Source organism: Biomphalaria glabrata, chromosome 2 (genome assembly GCF_947242115.1).
Source record: "Biomphalaria glabrata chromosome 2, xgBioGlab47.1, whole genome shotgun sequence".
NCBI lineage: Eukaryota > Metazoa > Mollusca > Gastropoda > Planorbidae > Biomphalaria > Biomphalaria glabrata.
Window position 1 is genome coordinate 60,029,419 of NC_074712.1, and position 21,714 is coordinate 60,051,132.

General features: G+C 37.7%; 2 protein-coding genes across 2 annotated transcripts in view; both read left to right on the forward strand.

Annotated features, from left to right (window-relative positions):
* LOC106062946 (rhodopsin-like) overlaps positions 1-21,714 on the forward strand; it is a 171,802-nt gene that overhangs the window by 62,563 nt on the left and 87,525 nt on the right. The window lies entirely within an intron of this gene.
* Positions 1,272-5,626, forward strand: LOC129924740 (adhesive plaque matrix protein-like). Its single transcript, XM_056021247.1, has 3 exons — positions 1,272-2,085; positions 3,971-4,344; positions 5,381-5,626. Exons 1-3 carry the CDS (start codon positions 1,272-1,274, stop codon positions 5,624-5,626), a joined length of 1,434 nt encoding a protein of 477 aa, XP_055877222.1.

Below are 21,714 nucleotides of genomic sequence, written 5' to 3' on the forward strand. Positions count from 1 at the left end.
CAGTTTTCTAAAGGGGAAGTGATCTTTAAAAAAAAAAAAAAAGGTTGCTTGTTTATGTCACTCGTTTTAAAATTCACTTATCGGCTTTTATATTCTTCATGGGTTTAAAAAAATATATAGTCACATACTCTGAGAACGGCTCTAACGATTTTTCTAGAAATTTTACAGTGGAAAACAATACTAGCTGATTGGCCACGATTTTCCACATATGGGGGAGACGACTTCAGTACGTTGTGCTGACCACATGACACCCTCGTTAACCGTAGGCCACAGAATCAGATGACCTTTACATCAACTGCCCTATAGACAAGGTCTGAAAGGGGAACAAAAAAAAAGGTCAATAGGGCCGATGATGTAAAGGTCATCTGTTTCGGATTGGTTGTGAATGATGCAACATAGGTGGCATTGTCGTCACTTGGTCTTAGTTAGGGAGACGACTTCAGTCCGTGAGACTAACCGACGGTGTCATGTGGCCAACACAACGACCAACCGCCTTTACTTTTCCCCAACTAATATCAGGCACCCATTAGAGGTGGATGGACTCAGAGGCACCCGAAGATCCCGAAATTAAAAATCCCAGTCTTCACCAGGATTCGAACCCGGGGCCCCCAGTTCAGAAGTCAAGCTTTACCGCTCAGCCACCGCGCCTCCTATAATTCATAGTAGTGATAGTAATAGAGCTTAGTATTAGTTCTTAATGGGAAAGGGTTAATTCAAAAAGGAGGAATTTTTAAGAACACGTTTTCATATTACTCGGTCAGACTATATCAACGCCACCCTTCGATCAGGAAACATGAAAAAGGACCAAGATGCCTGTGTGTAGTCGCTGCATGAACTCTTTATGTTGTGTCTGTTGTATTTATATGTTATGTTTCTGTTGTGTTGTCTTTATATGAAAAAAGAGTCCTTATAACCACAACAAATTTCCATGAGGATCAATAAAGCAGTCTTAGTCTTGGTCTTAGTCTCAGTCTCGGTCTTGGTCTTGGTATTAGTTTTAATGCATTGCTAAGAAATATTTTCGTTAATTTCTTCAATATATCCAATAAGCAGATAGATATTTAGAGATATTTATAGATTGGCCTCGTGAAAATTCTCCACTGAGAATCACAGGAGATGGAAAAACTATTTTTAGCACATAGATTAATGGCTTTTATAAAAATTATCTACATTTGATCATTTGATCGTCAATGCAATACTGAACTGTGGTAATAAGCTTACCCCCCCCCCCCCCTTTGTCTCAACTGTCTCCTGAACTAGATCTTTACTCAATGATCAATCAGACACAAGAGTTTCCTGAGTTTTTTTTTATGTCAGTGTCTAAACCAGTGTCTCAACCAGTCTCTCAACCAGTGTCTCAACCAGTGTCTAAACCAGTGTCTCACCCAGTGTTTCAACCATTGTCTAAACCAGTGTCTCAACCAGTGTCTAAACCAGTGTCTCGACCAGTCTCTCAACCAGTGTCTCAACCAGTGTCTAAACCAGTGTCTCACCCAGTGTTTCAACCAGTGTCTAAACCAGTGTCTCAACCAGTGTCTAAACCAGTGTCTCGACCAGTCTCTCAACCAGTGTCTCAACCAGTGTCTAAACCAGTGTCTAAACCAGTGTCTCGACCAGTCTCTCAACAAGTGTCTCAACCAGTGTCTCAACCAGTGTCTAAACCAGTGTCTAAATCAGTGTCTCGACCAGTCTCTCAACCAGTGTCTCAACCAGTGTCTCAACCAATGTCTCGACCAGTGTCTCTATCAACCAGTGTCTCTATCAACCAGTGTCTCTATCAACCAGTGTCTCTATCAACCAGTGTCTCAATTAACCAGTGTCTCAACCCAGTGTCTCAATCAACCAGTGTCTCTATCAACCAGTGTCTCTATCAACCAGTGTCTCAACCAGTGTCTCTATCAACCAGTGTCTCAATCAATCAGTGTCTCAACCCAGTGTCTCAATCAACCAGTGTCTCAATCAACCAGTGTCTCAACCAGTGTCTCAATCAACCAGTGTCTCAACCGAGGCTCTTGACACATATCCAAAATGCTGGTCTGAAGGACTTGGTTGTGCAACACCACAAACTATATGCTGTTTGGTCAGGTTCGCATCTTGTGCCCTGCCTATTTTTCCAGTTCCACTGCGGGAAAATTTTGGGTCTAATCTCGCACTGTAGTAAATCTCTCATTTAGCGCCTCTCTCCCCAGCCCACCCCACCCCTTGTTTTTGTGTTGCTATTGTCTTTTGTGCTATCTGCATGGCCATCATGTTTAGATCTCAAAACCTAAACCAACAATTCCATCGCTTCGTACTCGAGACGGGCGCATCCTGTTTACTGAAACCTTTTTGTTATGGAGTGAGTCTGGGAGTCTGCGTGTGTGTTTCTATGGTGACAGTAGGAAAAGGTTCGCGATTGGTTGTGAATGGTGCAACATAGTTGGCATTGTCGTCCACTTGGTCTTAGTTAGGGGAGACGACTTCAGAACGTGAGACTGAACGGTTGTGTTATTGTAGTGAGTTAGATTTTGTTAAAAGATATTATTACTAAAGTCGAATACATTTATTTCATAATCACAAGTTAATTTTGTCTATAATATAAATAAAGTTCTATATAGTATTGTTCACAAAAGGAAGTTGTTCAAGTTATTTGAAGTTTTATTAGTTAAGGTTAAGATATATTACGCCTATAACGGCTTAGTTGTCTACCAGCTGTTTGGTGCTACAAGTAAACGACCGGTAACAGCACCGTTCTTTAAACTCTTTCTCTCCTAACTGACGATACCAGCGTTGATTCCACCAGAATGTGGTAAATAATTACGGAGAGAAAGAGTTAAATAAGTGAGCTCTAGTGTCAATGCCACAAAGGGGGAAGTGAATTTGTAACATACTATTTGAATACAACTAACCCGCTATGGCCTCCCTCGAGCTTGTCATACTCAAACTCCTTCTATCTGGTGGCACGAGCTAAAACCTTGTTTCTGATCAAGATTTGTCCTCATTTTCTGATAGTTTACATGCCATAAATTTAGGAAAAAGCAGTGACACGTTGATATATAATTTCCTTTGCTGTTATCGATGAGTGACCAGCGGTGGATATATTTATACAGCATCTCGGGTTATTTAGGGGTTGAATGACAGTTACGGTAGAGGTCAGAAGGATGGCCCAGCTGATTTTTCAAATAAAGAGGCGTTAATAGGCTGTATGTTTCTAGATCTATTTCCGCTCAGCAGCTGTAGGAGAGATAGCTTTGAGCAATGGGTTTACCCATTGGTTTCACGTTAGGGAGTTTTGGCTGTGTCCGTATGTGAATTTAAAGTTGTTCTTAGCGTAAATATGATATAATTTATGTTATCTATTTGGTTACATTCATTTTACATAGTGCATATTTTATAGTTATATAGCATGCTCAGTGCGCTGTTGTCCAGTCTCTTTTGTGGACCGGGGGTGGGGGGGAGGGGGTAATCCGTGGAGGAGAAGGTTTCCGTGCTGACTCTCGTCGGTCAGCAAACAACTCTGCTCGAGTCGGGATTTGAACTCTAGCTCCTTTGTTAGTTAGCCGAGCCGTAGCCAAGTTGTTTTAGGCTTCTTGACCACACACCCCAACATTAGAATTACTATCCTTAACTCTTTCTCTCATAACTGATGATACCAACGTTGATTCCATCAGAACGTGTTCAATAATAACGGAGCGAAAGAGTTAACTAACGAGCTATATCTAATCATTGTTATAGAGTTAGGGCATAGGCACTTTCCTTTGGACAATTATTTCCTTTGATTTGTGAGCTGTCGCAATCCACGTGTGAAGATTAAAAGAGAGCATGGCTCAGGTGTTTATAAAAACATAATTGTGCCATGACCTACATGTCTTATCACACCTGAAGCAGATTAAACCAGTGTCTGCCGAAGGTCGACTTTTGTTTGTTTATTTTTTTTACAAATCAGTAAAGCACAAATCAGTAAACCACAAACCTGTTAACCACAAATCAGTTAATGATAAACCGGTAAACCATAAATCACAAAACTACAAACCAGTTGATGACAAACCAGTTAACGACAAACCAGTTGACGACAAACCAGTTAACTACAAACCAGTTGATGACAAACCAGTTAACGACAAACCAGTTAACTACAAACCAGTTAACTACAAACCAGTTGACGACAAACCAGTTAACTACAAACCAGTTAACGACAAACCAGTTAACGACAAACCAGTTAACTACAAACCAGTTAACGACAAACCAGTTAACTACAAACCAGTTGACGACAAACCAGTTAACGACAAACCAGTTGATGACAAACCAGTTGATGACAAACCAGTTAACGACAAACCAGTTAATGACAAACCAGTTAACGACAAACCAGTGAGCCATACAACCAGTAAACCACAAACCAGAAGGTCTACGACATTATATACTAGTAACAGCAATACTTTCTGTCCTTTATTCTCCACAAGGGGCTGCACTTGGTAGAGGATAGTAGCCTAGTACCTTAATGTGTCATGTTTAATCATATTGAAATTTACGAATTGGGATGTCTTGCTGGCGTGCTATTAGCTTACTATGAGTGACTTACTATGACACAGAAAAAAAGTTTTTTTAGTCTTTAATATATTTGCTGACATGATAATATTCATCTCTCTCCCTCCAAAATGTAGCGACTAATTCTTTTTAATACCAAACTATTAATTAAAAATTCATATAGTATGGCTTTATTTTACTATAAGTTTGAGTTTATATCACGCTAATACTGTCACTATGAGAGTTCTTAAATTATTAATTAGAACCGGATATGAGATCTAGAGATGCTAGACAGAGATATATAGATGTCTGATAAAAAATTCAAAAAAAAAAATACAAGTGTCATGGTGCTCATAAATAGAATATAGCGCACAAGGTTACTAGATCTAGATCTAAAAATAAAATTATATGTTACATAGGTTAGAGTTGAAAAAAACACAACTTTACTGCTTTGAACTACCTGACAAAACAACGCCTTGATCCAACTTTCTACAAAAAGTTCACGATGGATCAGTCGCGGATAAGAATTTTATTTCCGGTTTCCAGTCTAGTAGTAGATATATAAGTCTATGGTCACACCATTTAGAATTATCTATTTCCCGTTCTACAAAAAACTTAGTGGTCAAACACAATACCTATCATCAAGATTTTATAGATAGTTAGATAGAGAGAAGAGAGAGAGAGACGGACAGACAGACAGATATACAGACAGCTAGATAGACAAATAAATAGGTAGGTACATGTGTAGGTTCGTAGGTTGGTAAGTATCAAGTGCATTTTCCTTGTTGTGTAATAATTGCAACTGTCCTGATAGAGTTCAGTTTATAAGTCAACCATTTGCCTGCTTGTTCTATGTTAATACTTTTTTATATTTACTAAGCTTCACCGACACCAAAGTTTAAGTGCGCAAAGGGACATCATCAACTCCCATTACCTGCGACGTAGTTGTGACATTCGACCTAGACCCATTCTCTCATCAGCCAGCCGAGTTCTAAACCCGGGAGCTTCACCCAAACTCAATCTGGTCACACGTGTAGACACCATCAACTCTGAAACCATCACCGGGGCATCTTGCACTAATGTCCCCTATTACCCAACGCCCGTCCTCCATCATGGGGCGAAATGATCTCATAATGGGAGTCCCCCAATATGGCGCTGTGTTTTCTCCTGGAGGTCATTAACCACTTCCGCCTATCCCAGCAGGCTTTCGTTACAAGTTGTTTTGTTTGACGGGCTTCCGGAGACTGTTCTTTTTTTTTAGTTTTGTTTTTCTTTATAACTTTATTTTTAAAAATCTTGAGAATTTGCGTGCGTGTGTGTGTGTGTATCCCTCACATTCTCTCCCCCAGCTCCTTTTCTCCCTTTTACATTCTCTTTGTATCACTCTCCCTCTCTTTCTGCCTCTCATTCTCTCTTTGCTACTCTCTCTCTCTCTCTCTCTCTCTCTCTCTCTCCTCTTTCTCATTCTCTTCCACCCATTTTTTTTACTTTCTCTCCCTCTCCCTAAAATTCTCTCTCTCCCTTTGTATCTCCTTCTCTCTCTCTCTCTTCTTTCTCATTCTCTCCCACCCCATTGTTTTTACTTTCTCTCCCTCTCCCTCAAATTCTCTCTCTCCCATTGTATCTCCTTCTCTCTCTCTTTCTCTCTCTCTTTCTCTCTCTCTCTCTCTCTCTTCTTTCTCATTCTCTCCCACCCCATTGTTTTTACTTTCTCTCCCTCTCCCTCAAATTATCTCTCTCCCTTTGTATCTCCTTCTCTCTCTCTCTCTTTCTCTCTCTCTCGCTCTCTCTCTCTCTCTCTTCTTTCTCATTCTCTCCCACTCCATTTTTTTTTACTTTCTCTCCCTCTCCCTCAAATTCTCTCTCTCCCATTGTATCTCCTTCTCTCTCTCTCTCTCTTTCTCTCTCTTTCTCTCTCTCTCTCTCTCTCTCTCTTTCTATGTATATCTTAACAGATCTTCTAGCCTAACATTTTTTCAGTACCAACACAATGTTTTTTTCATGTTCACTAGAGTCTTATACACTACACTTAGTTTAGGACTTTGGACGCGACATTACGGTGACTTCACGGCAGTATTAGTGTAAGGGATTGTTTGTATTTGTAGACGGCATTTGGATTTTACGTTTAGTGACAGAGACTCGGCTGTGACCCACTCTGTCATTCAAGCTGATTTGCAATAACAAGCATAATATTAGCAAACTTAACGAGAGTCATTCAATTCATTACCGTTCTTCGAAATAGCCATGCAGTTTTTTTACATTATAAATAACTCGAGGAAAGGTTACATTTATAAGGGATACATCGAGATCTAGCAGACGTATGTCATTCGGGTAAGCATAAGTTTATTTGGGTTTAAACGATTAAAGAATATGGTTTTTTTTTTCATTCTTCTTTGATTATAATGAAAGAAATATTTGCTTTGATTTTTCTCTCTCCACTTCGGCCGAACAGAGTCATAAAAAGAAATTAATTTACGTGTCCAGAAATGATTGTGAAGTGAGGACTGCGAAAGAGCAATAACTCTGCTCAAACATATGCTCGGCTCTACAGAATTACATCCCTTTGATTCCAAGACCAAGTCGAACGCTAAGAAATCAATCATATGGGCAAACATGTTGGTGTAGACTTGTAGAGATTACGCGGGAAAGCTGAGCTGATATCTCCGAGACTTTTAGAATAAGTTCAATCATGTCACTGACATTTCTTGTTCTTGTGAGACCAGCCTGCCATCTTGGTGATTTCAACTCCCCCCCCCCCCACACCCAACTTCTGCTGTTAGTTTTTGAGGTATTCCCCAGATAGAGCCTCATCCCAGACAGACCCTCATCTCTCCTGCTCATCCCGCCCTCTAACGAGATACTAGAGACCATCATGACAGTAAGTGGCATCCATATAAGATTTTTTTTTCAAACCACTCGTACCGTCCTTGTCATTGCTGCCCTTACTTCCCCCTCCCCCCCACACCACCACCTGTCACGTCCCCTTTCCCTTCGTGACAGTAACTTACCAACGAGTGCCATCTTTTCATCCCACACGTAATCCGAACTAAAACTTCCGCATTAGTTTCAATAATCTGGTCTATCAAAGGTACATAACCAAGATAATCCAATAAATACCTCTTATAAAGTAATTGATACAAAGCGAGCTAACTCGCGGGTCAAATAAGTCCTAACTTGTATAATATCTAATAGATTTGTCTTTTCTTTAATTATTATTATGAGTAGGGGCTGCGCAGCCACGGGAAATATTGCATCCCTCAATAATCTTAGAACTCGAAGACAAGCCTTTTTATTATGAGTAGTATTTTGTATATGGTTATGTCTAGATTCTCTTCGATATAGATCTAAAGAGAAAAATGTTTGGACCAATTTTGTCAGATATTGCTTATCTCTGCTTATCTTATCAGACGTTACTTCATGAAAGAAGATAGTTACGTCCTTAGCAATTTATTTGTACATGCCAGTAGCCATCTTAATCAATGACTTAAGCTCTGATAAGTAGTTGGTTTTCGTGGCTGATTCAGGCAACCCATTACATTCTCCTTCCCAGAAGTAGCACTTGTACGAAAATGCATTAAAAAATATTCATGCCAGCCAAATTAAGAACAATGTTTTCAACGCCTTCTAAGTATGCTTGTATTGACCTAATTCTTTATATTTGTAATAGATGTACTGTTTTGGTTTTTCTGTGTTTACTACGGACCTTGAAGAAAGGGGAATGTGTGTAGTCCATGACGGCGTCATCTGTTTCTGATGTTTCGGGATTACTAATCCAATTCCGGAAGGATTAACCTCCCTTGTCCTGCACCACCTAAAGCTGCCAGCAACACTAAATCCGAGATTGAACGCAATGGGATGACGAGGTCCCAAATTGAGTACGTGGGCTGGGGCTGTGTGAAGTAGGCGACAGACTGGGCTGTGTGAAGTAGGCGACAGACTAGGTTTGTAAAAGTGCTTATTGTTTGTTACCCGGTCGTTGGCTTGTAGCTCCAGACTCCTAATACAACTAAAACGATGTTGGCGGTTTATATTTATAATGTAGGACTTGAAATAAACATGAAGAGACTTTTTTTTGAACAAACTTGAATGTAACTTCTATTTATAAACTAGCCGGTTATTACCCTCGGCCTGCGGGGCATAGTTTGGGTATTACTATTCTAGTGAATAGATCTATGTCAAACTTAACTTTACGAAAATAAAAGTGGATTGCTAAATGGATTTACCCGTTAAGCTGACACATTCATATCCGATTTGTTAAAAAGTTTATTTCTTTAATTGAAATATATTTAGTTTTTTCTATTTATTTATATTTGGGAGGGACAGGAAACACACACTACGGTCTCCGGCAGGATCCAAGGAACATTTTTGCCAAGTTTTGTTAAGATTGGTCAAGGGGTTTTGATTTCTATGCGAGACATACATACACACATACGCCTTACTTTCTACTTTATATCTCAGATATACACAGCATTGAACTTCAATAGAGATGTATGCAGAACTACAAGTTAAAAATGATACTTTTAACAAGAAGCCTAATGTTTATCTCTGGACACTCACACACTTCAGTTGCATTGTATAGACCATTTTTATAGAATATCATAAATGAATGCGAATTATCTATCTATCTATCTATCTCTATCTATCTATCTATTTATCTATCTATCTATCTATCTATCTATCTATCTATCTATCTATCTATTTATCTATCTATCTATTGACGTAATTAACTGGAGGTTTTTTTTTTCCACCTACCCCACCCCTCAAAAATAAAGTAATATAATTTTTTTAATCGATCCCTACTTTATTTTTAATTAAAATCGAATTGAATCGGATCTGATAGTCATAAAAAAAAATGACCAGTATGGCAATCGAACGTAAATATAGAGTTGAAGCTAGGTGCTGAAACAAATGTGATACATACATATATGAAACATAAATGAATCAGGGACCAAGTTTTTAAAACTTCGTCCCTGGTGCTGCTGTATTCATTTGTTTAATATATGGCGATCGAACCCAGGACATGCATGTTATTATCGCAATGTTCTGTTAGCTTCACTGCCCCTTTCGAAAAATTCCAGACTTCCAACCTTTTAACCATTCCCCCCCCCCCAAAACAAAAAAACAGAAACAAAAAAAAAAAAAAAAAATTCGATTATGACCCACGTCTTTTAAAATATGACATCACTTCCTGTTGTTTTGTTCAAGGACTAGAAAGCAGAGTTAGGATAATAAACAAAAAATAACGAACTTGCCTGTTGCCTAATACAATAAACTCTACTTAGTCTAATGGAAAAATCTATATGAGTTTTGGACTTAAAGATGTTTGATTTTACAATGACAGTTGTTGCGAAAACGATAAGGCTGTAGGGCGCTCCCAATTCAGCCCACAGACTGTATGGTGTTCTTGCTCCCCTCCCCCCCCCCCCAACAGATGCAACCGTTACCTTTGATGAAGTCCAGTAAAGAATCGGCGCCCTAGGCGCCATTATCCATATTGGCCATCGGAAAGTATTTCTTCCGACAGTCAGGCGTGGACCGAGAGCTCTTCACTGACTGCCTTGTCCAAAGATTCAACTATACCAGGGGTGGGCAACCTTTTTTGTAACGACTATACCAGGGGTGGGCAACCTTTTTTGTATCGAGGGCCGCATTAAGAAAAAAATGGGGAATGGGGGGCCGCATATAAATATATTTATGTACTTACAACTTTGAAAAAATACGCTTGCTAACTGTGTATAATGTATTTTAATTAAATATTTAAACCGCATTATACATTCACTATTTCTTTTTCAAACTCCCAATTAAGGACTTACAAGTAATTGCTATTGTTTTTGTTTTTTTTTTTACTTCACAACATTTCACCACAAATGTATTGTTGTACTTTGTTCAAAGTATATAACTGTTTACAATTGTGCGTTATGTTCCCGAATAGTGAAACTGCTTACTAGTTGTTATCCTTGTGACTGCTGTCAAATTACAGTCAGTCAGCATCGACCTGTGATTACACTTGCTTAGTTTCCACAAGACAGTACTTGTTCACGTGTGTATTTATACCCTAATAATGTGAAAGTTTAGCAGCAAAGTTTTTTTAAAAGTTGAAATGACACTTCTGGCATCTATAAAGCTTCCGCGGAAGAGATGACTGGAACTTTTCTTTCAGGTCATAATTTGCTTGGAGTCATATAATCTGGGGCTGAATCAGGTTTTGCGCTAAATGGTGATGGCTGATGGTACTGAAAACTGGTTATGGACGTCTTGATATTTGCTTAGAAAAATTTCCACAATTAGGGAATCTAAATAAGTCTTGTACTTTTAACCTTTAACCTAAAAAGGTTTCTCTAGCTTACACTAGCCACCTGAGACTGAGTGTTAAAGTATAGCCAAAAAGAATAAACTTCGTTTACTTGAAACGTTTTATAATAAGACAGTTTCAATCATTTATAGAGAATATTTAGAAATATTTTAATATATTTACATTTTTATATGTGTATACTGTGGGACACCTAATCTCTATAGGTGCCTGCGGACTGCATAAAACACTCCGGCGGGCCTCACTTGGCCCGCGGGTCGTAATTTGCCCACCCCTGAACTATACCATTGACCATAAGGCTATACGGACCGGCCGTTGCATAAGCGTAGCGCACAGCCAACGAAGAAGGACCCGTTCGATATTTACGGTCGAAGGTCGAGTTGCCCTAGGGAGAATTTCCTCCTATTTTTTTTTTTTGTAACCGCTACAGGAACCGCCAGAAAACTCGTAGATTTTATTTCCCTATTGCACCCTTTTCAACTACATCAAATCACAACTTGACAATCTCTCTTTTACTCTATAGCATTAGGTTACAAATTTTACGAATGAAACATTTGTTACGATTGTTATGCTGCAGTTATTCATGTTAAGAATGTTATGCTGCAGTTATTTATGTTAAGAATGTTGCAAATGATACGGATGTTACAAATGTTACGGATGTTACAAATGTTACGGATGTTACAAACGTTACGGATGTTACAAACGTTACGGATGTTACAAACGTTACGGATGTTACAAACGTTACGGATGTTACAAACGTTACGGATGTTACAAATGTTACGGATGTTACAAATGTTACGGATGTTACAAACGTTACGGATGTTACAAACGTTACGGATGTTACAAATGTTACGGATGTTACAAATGTTACGGATGTTACAAATGTTACGGATGTTACAAATGTTACGGATGTTACAAATGTTACGGATGTTACAAACGTTACAAATGTTACAAAAGTTGAAAATGTTAAGAATGTTAAAATTGTTACAAATTTATGAACCTTACGGGTGTTACGCACGCTACGAATGTTACAAATGTTACGAATGTTATGGATTTAACAAATGTTACTAGTGCTACAAATGTTACCAATGTTACAAATGTTACGCATCTGTAAGTCCATAAAATAACAATGTAACAAGTTCAGAATAGTTCAGATAGATCTACAGGTAGAAAAAAATCAAAAATTAGAAAAAAAAAGAAAATCATTTTTTTGGTTTGTATACCGCGTCAGAGTCCTCTCATGTCACATTGGGGGCGCTGACAGCCTCGTTTATCTGACATTTCCATCACCAGATTGCTTCAAGCCTGCTTCAAGTCTGCTGTTTACACTAACAATAATATCCACAGAGCTATCCGAGTGGTGACGAAAAGGCCAAAAACTTGTGGGGGCGTGGGGGGGGGGGTAGAGGACCTCACACCATATAAAGAGGAAGGGGGTCAGCTTGATTTTTCATATAGAAGTATGGTGGAAAAATAACCCGTTGCGAGGCTTAGCTTCAAAACGTTGGCTGCAACAGATGTTAGTCCCGCGTGTCACATCCAAACACACACATACACCAACAACAAAGTACCCAGAGCTGTAATAACTCCCCCCCACACCCCCATCCACACACACATATTTCAGTCGACTAGAAGATACACAGACACAGGATTATATTCATTAGATTAAGAATGAACACTACATTTAGACTTTAAATTTAATCTGACGCCAGTTTGGTTAACAACTTCAGCTAAGACAAGGACTTTCTAAGCGTAGACGAAGGCAGTGGCTCCCAAACTGTGTTCCGCGAAACCCTAGTGTTCCACCACGCCTGAATATGTTTTCTACCAACTACTGGAATAATGAACTGGTAGGCCACCATGGGAATTAATCTCTCTAAAAAAATAAGCACAGTGCTCCACAAAGTAGAATGTGCGAAGTGTTCTGTTAAGGAAAACGTTTTCGAGACAAGGACTAAGTAATATACCTCCAACAATACCTATACCGACACATTCTGTGTTATATGAACATACACACACACACAAACTCTCTTCCTACTAAATAAAATTAAAGGTGACTCATAGAAGCAACATTTTTTTAGCGTGGAGAGAAGAGAGTATGGAGTCTCAAACCACGCAAACTTAATGCCCCTGGTGGCTTGGACTGCCTTCACGAAGGTGCTGAGTTCAAACCCTGCTAACCCCCATCGTTCACACGAAATGGAAATTGACGGTGTGGGATGGCTCTGGGAAGGGAGCAAAGTCACATCGCCCTGGGTGGGGACGCGGGACCAGATAACAACAGTCGTTTGAACGCTTTTTTTTTAGGAGCTCGGGACAGCGAAATGGGCAGACCTGATCACTTCTAGGTGATGATGCCTTGTCGGAGAAAATGGCTCGAGTCTCCCTCTGGGCTTGTCTAAATTTTCGCCAAATTTTTAGCTTCACCTTCTCCTCTGAATAACATTGGTACCTTTGTGCTGATGTTATAGACCTATGCTACATGTCCTGTTCACACCTTATCGGTTTATGTCCCCTTTCACACCTCGCGATCTAATAGGGCAGATGATGTAAAGGTCATCTGTTTCTGTAGTCCACGGTTAACGAGGGTGTCATGTGGCCAGCACGACGGCCAACCACCTTCACTTTTCCCCAACTAATGTCAGGTACCCATTCGTGCTGGGTGGACTCAGAGGCGCCCTAAGGATCCCGAAATTAAAAATCCCTGTCTTCACCAAGGTTCGAGCCTAGGGCTCCAAGCCAAGTGCTTTACCACTCAGACACCGTGACTCCTTTCGGTTTTTGGGTGGCTGCCTGGTAGTGCGGTTTGCGCACTGGACTGTCGTTTGGATTTATCGATGGTCCCGGGTTCAAATCCTGCCCGCTGCCACCCCTCGTCGTCCTGCGGGAGGTTTGGACTAGGAAGTAAATTATCTTCAACTCTGAAGGAAAATCCGAAACATGTCAAACATAACAAACAAACATTTTTAATAATCTTCACATCTGAAGGAACGCCAGAGGCTTATAGAAAAAATGTCATGTAGTGATTTCTTCTTTATTTAGTGACACCCTGTGGATATGAGAATCCTCGTTGATCTTCTTCTATTCCGAGAAGTCAAATTCAAGCTAGATGGCTAGATAGAGGTAGCTAAGAAAGAACAAATAGTCATCTCTGGACAGTCTCTTGTGTTTTTTGTCTCTCTTTTTAATATCAGTCATTTCTGGACGCGGCGAAATTGGGATGTTATCATATACATTTTTACATAAAAAATGTTCTAAAAAACAAAAAGTAGTCCCCCTTTTTTTAAACATACTGAACATACATGCTAGACTAGTCTTCCTCTTCCTGTTATCTATCGGAGGCCGCCTCTGAGATCGTTTGATAACACAAGCTCTTGTTTCCTTGTTTAAATATTATTGCTAATGTTGTTGATCCTATCGTCATTTCGTCTTTTCTATGTATTTGTTTTCTTTTGCAACATAGGAACAACCCCCCCCCCAACCTCCCTATTGCCAACTAGGTTTATATGTGTCTAGTCAGCATAACAGCATTGTAATAATGGTAGTTGCTTATCAATTTAGGATATGAAAGCGGTACAGATTGTATGTATTTATTTTTCTATGTAACATCAATTAAGTAGTACAAAAAAAAAGTTTATAAAATATATTTTTTTATTCTAAGAATGGTGAATGTATCCATGCCTAGAATATACAGTTTGGACTTAACTCTGCCTCGGGAAGCTCTAGACGTTTGTAGATTAAAGTTGACTTCTGACAGCGTCAGCTTGGCATCTATCATGTAAAATTTGTTGATTTTTGTATCTGCCTCTCGCGTTTAAACCTAGTTTCCACTTATTTGTATAGTTCAGTGTCTAGTAGTGAATCAAACACTATTAGCTGATATGTGTAGTTCGTCTTAAGTTCATGATTTTAATTGACGTTTGTATGCATCCATTTTAAAGAGATATGATTTTACGGTTGAGGGAGTTTGTTGTTTTTATATTGAGAGGTTTTCAAACGTTCCGGATGTTTCTTCAAAATGAAAGATGATTACATCCCAGGCACAAGAAAGGAAGGGATGGCGGTAGATAGGATTCAAACTAGGGACTTTAGAGACGACAGCCCAGAGCACTTACCATCCGACCAAGCAACAACCCTTTAGAACAATAATTTATAATAGATAGATTGATAGAATAAATAGAATAGAATAGAATAGACAGACGGACAGACAGACAGACACTTCCCAGCCGACCAAGCAACAACACTTTTGAACTATAATTTATAATAGATAGATAGATAGATAGATAGATAGATAGATAGATAGATAGATAGATAGATAGATAGATAGATAGATAGATAGATAGATAGATAGATAGATTAACACCAAACACCACTATATCGAGTCCTATTCTCGTGAAACAAACAGTGTATCATGACTCAGATGTATGAAAATAAGAACTTCGTTGCTGGTCTAAATGTAGGTGTGAATATATTTCACACCTTGCTTCAATTAAATTATCTTCATCTCTGATAACAAGTATTGTACTTTGGAAGGTAAGGTCTAGATACCTCTTACAGAGTGAGCATTGTAAGTATTTTCAAATTAGGTCAATGATAAACTGTCTAGTGCCACTTATTTATTGAACGCTGAGTCAATTTTCAAGAGTGAACTGTGTACACTTCACTTACAAGAGAGATACGAGAAACGAAAAGATTAGAGTTACACAGAAATTGCTTTATCTTTTTTTTATATTCTCGTCCCATATTGAGGATAGAAGCAATAAATAGAATTCCTTCATGAATATAAAAAAAGGCTAGACCTTGGAACCTTCCGACTAGACCTTGAGGCTAGACCCTCACACTTGATTTTGAGGCTAGTTTCTTTTCTCTGTATATACTTTCATTTTGTAGTACTTTTTTTTTATTCGTATTGTTTTGTTTTTTTTCACTTTTCTTTTTCTTTCTCTGATTCCAAACTTCTATTTTTATTTCCCTTTTTTTCTCTTTCTTACATTTCTGAGGGATTTTTTTGCCACTAGTTTTACACCCCCTTCTATTTGTCTGTCTGTCTGTCTCTCCTTCCTTCACACTTTCAACTGTTAGTTTTTCCCTCTGCCTAAGCTTTCTTTCTCTATATTCTTCATCTTCCTCTTTCTCTCTCTATACTCTTCATGTTTCTCTTTTTCTCTCTATACTCTTCATGTTTCTCTTTCTCTCTCTATACTCTTCATGTTTCTCTTTCTTTCTCTATACTCTTCATGTTTCTCTTTCTCTCTCTATACTCTTCATCTTTCTCTTTCTCTCTCTATACTCTTCATGTTTCTCTTTCTCTCTCTATACTCTTCATCTTTCTCTTTCTCTCTCTATACTCTTCATCTTTCTCTTTCTCTCTCTATACTCTTCATGTTTCTCTTTCTTTCTCTATACTCTTCATGTTTCTCTTTCTTTCTCTATACTCTTCATGTTTCTCTTTCTCTCTATATACTCTTCATCTTTCTCTTTCTCTCTCTATACTCTTCATCTTTCTCTTTCTCTCTCTATACTCTTCATGTTTCGCTTTCTCTCTCTATACTCTTCATGTTTCTATTTCTCTCTCTATACTCTTCATCTTCTTCTTTCTCTCTCTATACTTTTCATGTTTCTCTTTCTTTCTCTATACTCTTCATGTTTCTCTTTCTCTCTCTATACTCTTCATCTTTTTCTTTCTCTCTCTATACTCTTCATCTTTCTCTTTCTCTCTCTATACTCTCCATCTTTCTCTCTTTATACTCTTCATGTTTCTCTTTCTCTCTCTATACTCTTCATCTTTCTCTTTCTCTCTCTATACTCTTCATGTTTCTCTTTCTCTCTCTATACTCTTCATCTTTCTCTTTTTCTCTCTATACTCTTCATCTTTCTTTTTCTTTCTCTATACTCTTCATCTTTCTCTTTCTCTCTCTATACTCTTCATGTTTCTCTTTCTCTCTCTATACTCTTCATCTTTCTCTTTCTCTCTTTATACTCTTCATCTTTCTCTTTCTGTCTCTCTCTATACTCTTCATCTTTCTCTTTCTCTCTCTATACTCTTCATCTTTCTCTTTCTCTCTCTATACTTTTCATCTTTCTCTTTCCGTCTCTCTCTATACTCTTCATCTTTTTCTTTCTCTCTCTATACTCTTCATCTTTCTCTTTCTCTCTTTATACTCTTCATCTTTTTCTTTATCTCTTTATACTCTTTATCTTTCTCTTTCTCTCTTTATACTCTTCATCTTTTTCTTTATCTCTTTATACTCTTTATCTTTCTCTTTCTCTCTTTATACTCTTCATCTGTCTCTTTCTCTCTTTATCTTTCTCTTTCTCTCTCTATACTCTTCATCTGTCTCTTTCTTTCTTTATACTCTTCATCTTCTCTTTCTCTCTCTATACTCTTCATCTTTCTCTTTCTCTCTCTCTATACACTTCATCGATCTCTTTCTCTCTCTATACTCTTCATCTTTCTCTTTCCGTCTCTCTCTATACTCTTCATCTTATTCTTTCTCTCTCTATACTCTTCATCTTTCTCTTTCTCTCTTTATACTCTTCATCTTTTTCTTTCTCTCTCTATACTCTTCATCTTTCTCTTTCTCTCTTTATACTCTTCATCTTTCTCTTTCTCTCTTTATACTCTTCATCTTTCTCTTTCTCTCTCTATACTCTTCATCTTTCTCTTTTTCTCTCTATTATCTTCATCTTTCTCTTTCTCTCTCTCTATACTCTTCATCTTTCTCTTTCTCTCTCTATACTCTTCATCTTTCTCTTTCTCTCTCCATTTTTTGCTTGGCTACCAGGTCTATGGTATACACTCTAGACTGCCATATCAATGGTACGGGTTTGAACTCTGCCCCCGCCATCTCCCGCTTTCCTGCGGAAGGTTGTTAGAGCTAGAATGTAATTACCTTAATAAAAATGTTTCTTGAACGCGTGTTGATATAGATTTTTCTTAAGAGATTTTGTCTTTACAATTCTTCTTCAACTCGTTTATGATGCCCATTGTTGGTCAGATTCTGCTTTGAGAGAAAAGGAATGATATCCAAGATTCTTTTCATTATCAGATTTTTACCTTTAGGACTCTTTGATCACTGTCGTCAACCATTTTAACCAGAGAAGACAGTTTCTCCAACTAAGCTATTAGTATGAGCGCCAGTCTTGAGCAGTGCCCATAATATTAATAGAGTGGTAAAATAAATACTTTAAAAAAAAAAAAAACAGTAGTTAATGTTTGTTTGTGTATGCCCAATGTGTGCAGTTTTTTCTGCGAAATTTTGTGCTCAGTGTGATGCTCCTCATCACTTGATGCCCCGTGCGGCTCGCACCACCCGCACATGGTTAGCTACGCCACTGGCACTGAGTTCACCCAGCTCTAATGAGTACCTGACATTAGTTGGTAAAAAGTAAAAGTGGTTGGCCGTTGTGCTGGCCACATGACTCTCTGGTTAACCATGGATCAAATAAACAGAAGACCTTTACATCATCTCCCCCAACAGATTGCAAGTTCTGGAAAGGGAACTTTACTTTTGACTTTTAAAGCTATCAATGTACCGAAAATGTAATCACGAAAATATCCAATACACTTGTTTCTATCAGTTGTTATTGTTTAGCTGCCGTTCTCGTGATCTCAATAAAAACTATTTTAAAATCCCAATAACCAGCAAACTAAAGAACGCCCCTCATTCTACACTGTTCTTTTGTATATTAAATTATGGGGCGAAAAAAAAAAATTCGAGGCTTTGAGGCAGAACTCCACAATGTTTTGAATCAACGGCTAAACTAAACGTCAGATCGTAAACTATTGACGCCATTGCCACATGTAATTACATTTTATTGATTGTTATTGAATTATTTGAAGGGTATTTATATGAATTCATGATTGCGGGTTGTTGTTTTTTTTTATATATCGGAATAATACAAGTCTGAATTCGTCTCAGACTAACTTAATAAATAAAGAAAACTGTCAAAGTGATCAAATCAAATCTTCTGGCAACGTTTTTCAAACTTAAAAAAAAAACAGGCGGAAGTAACTCCTGACCGTTCGGTTATTTTTATTTGAGCGGGAAACTGAGCGCCTGAATTGTAAATTTTACGGGGGACGAAAATAGATTTAATGGAAGAGCAGAAACACTCACACAAACTTGATAAATAGAGATTGTTTTGTTTTTATTTAATTTCCTCAATATGTTCAAATTCATATGAACTATATGTACTTAATACGAACGTTATTCTATTTCTATATATTAAAATTCAATTAGATATAATGAAGTCTCCCATATCCACATAGATTGTATCTGATAACCCAGCTTTTTTTTTTTGTTTTGGATCCCGGAGATATTTGTTTTTGTTATAAATTAAATAAAATTTCTCTTGTTAAAATTATTCGCCACAATATAGTTTAAGAAATAATACACTTTTTTCATTCAAATTCATCAACAAATTTACAACAGCAGACTTGAAGGCACTTGAAGCTTATAAATTAAATCAGCTGTTTTCGACCCTTAAAAAAAAAAAACTTTCTCCTCTTTATCTAGTTCAGCGGTTCTCAACCTTTTAAGCTAAGCGACCCCTTTTTACAATATCCCACTCTGCCGAGACCCCCCCCCCTCCATACACACACATACAGCAATAGAAGAATAGACAATAACAATCCTTATTTTTTATGGTCTTAGGCGACCCCTGGCAAATCGTCAATCGACTCCCATAGGGGGTCGCGAACCACAGCTTGAGAACCCCTCGTCTAGTTGTTTTTTTTTAATCGAAAGTTCAAGGTTATTCTTCCTACTACAATGGACTAATGTCTCTTTCATTAATGTACACTTCTGTGTAGAAAATGGAAGCAACTAGAACGTAAACAGCTTCAGTGGCGTAGCTATGGTATCGGCCGGGGGGGGGGATCCCAAATTGGAACAATTCGAAATTTGTTTTTACATTAAATATTACGCGATTATCTCGTGTCATGATGTCGAATGTCAAAATGCAGGGGTCCCTTAATAGGTCAAGCCGGAACCCCAAATCCCTATCTACGCCACTGAATTTACACTTGTTTACACTTCTATTGGAACCTTGATGTGTAGCTTATGTTATATTATAATATCAACTCAAACCTATCGCAACAACGTCACGTGACATACTTATCCTATAAATTACTAGGATTTGTTTTTAAAGCTTAGAATTATTATAATCTAAGTTTATCTTAATATTTACCAAGTCATTCATGACAGAGTCTTTGGATTAGAAAAGTATGGCCTTTCATGACTAGCCTAAAGCAAGATGGCTGCCTGGTCGTGCGGTATGCGCGCTGGACTGTCGTACAGTAGTCTCCATGGTCCAATGCTCATACCCTGCATGCTGCCTTCCCCCGTCGACCTGCGGGAGGTTTGGGCTAAGATTTAAATTATTTTCAATTCAGTAGGAATATTCGAAACCTAAAGGAAAACTAAAAGCCGTTCCATATAATAATGGCTCTTTGAAAATTTAGTAGGCACATATCCGTTAGTCCCTGAACTAAAGATATAGAAATTCAATGTCGACTTTAAAAAACAATTAGAGAAATGCAGTATTTCCCGTGTCAAAGCAGCCACATCCAAGACAGACATAATCATTGTCCGTCGAGAGTCGATTAAGAGTTTCTTTTCGCGTCTACGTCTGTATTATATATGTCTGTGTATTGGGTATAAGTGTATATCAATGTAACTGTCATAAATGACATTCAACAGATGTCATAGGAAACAAAGTCAAACTTTAACTTGATACTTGTTTTATTTATATTTCTTGGGTAATTTTATACCGCTAATTATTTTTTTATGATTTGTTTTTATGTAAGCAGCTGTTGATGATTCTACAAGGGTTATTGTCTTTTTAGCGGCCCCCGTAAGGGGAAAAAGCCGCTATTAGGTTTGTGCAAAATGTCCGTCTGTCCGTCTGTCCGTCTGTCACACTCAGATCTCGAAAACTAGAAGAGATATGAAAAATATTATTTCATCATTAAATCCGGCTTGAAAAGTTTAGGTGCAACGGCTACTTTTGGTTTTCTAAAAGCAAACCGTTTAATTTATAAAATTAATTATGCAAGCTTTTTTTTCATAAAAATACACCAATTCTAAAACAATTACGTAAATGTAAGGGAGGCAATGTTACAATATGTATAACAAAGATGGACAATTTTTGTGTATTTTCAGTATCACTAAGTCAAATATATTTTTAAAATGTACAGGAAATGTTTACAACAAATACAAATAATAGTTAAAGACGTTTTTTCTGGTCAACTAGCTGCTAAAATTAAAAGAAAACATTTCTGTTTGTTTATAAAGGCTAATAATGCACTTTGTATGTAAATATCACGCACATTTTTTTAAATGGACTTTTTATGCAGCGATTTTCGTGCAGTAGCGTAACGTCGCAACATGATCAGGTGCTAAACCAATTCCTTAAACTTTTTTTAAAAATCAGATTTTATTTATTTTTTGTTTAGTGCCCCCATCCGAATAAAAGAAGCTTATGTTTGTGCGTTTTGTCTGTTGGTCGGTCTGTCCGTCACGATTAGATTTAAAAAACTAGAACTCTAAAAGCTATTGAAAATCTGATTTACCCTTTAATGTTCCTCCCATAACATCTCAATAGTTTTAAGTATCTAAAATTGATTGTTCCGGATTTTTTTGTGCAAAACTAATCAACGCCGACAAATGTTTGTTTGCTCTTCTAACTTATATTACATTCAATTTCCATGCTTAAACGTTGCAAAAACACATTATCAATAATATGTTGTTCCGTTTTTTATGTAAATAGCATATTAATGCTAAATCATAATCTCTATACTGACTTATATTTCATTAAGTGTAAAAATGTTCCGGATATTGTTTTATAAAACATGAATTATGCCTAATGATTGTTTGAAATCGCATAAGGCTTTTAAAAAA

Excerpts from the sequence above, each read along its gene's own strand:
- LOC129924740 (XM_056021247.1), top strand. The coding sequence starts at position 1,272 with ATGATCAATCAGACACAAGAGTTTCCTGAGTTTTTTTTTATGTCAGTG. Across the intron at positions 2,086-3,970 it reads ACTATATGCTGTTTGGTCAG|TTAATGATAAACCGGTAAAC; the intron begins GTTCGCATCTTG and ends ACCACAAATCAG. Across the intron at positions 4,345-5,380 it reads AACCAGTTAACGACAAACCA|CTTCACCGACACCAAAGTTT; the intron begins GTGAGCCATACA and ends ATATTTACTAAG.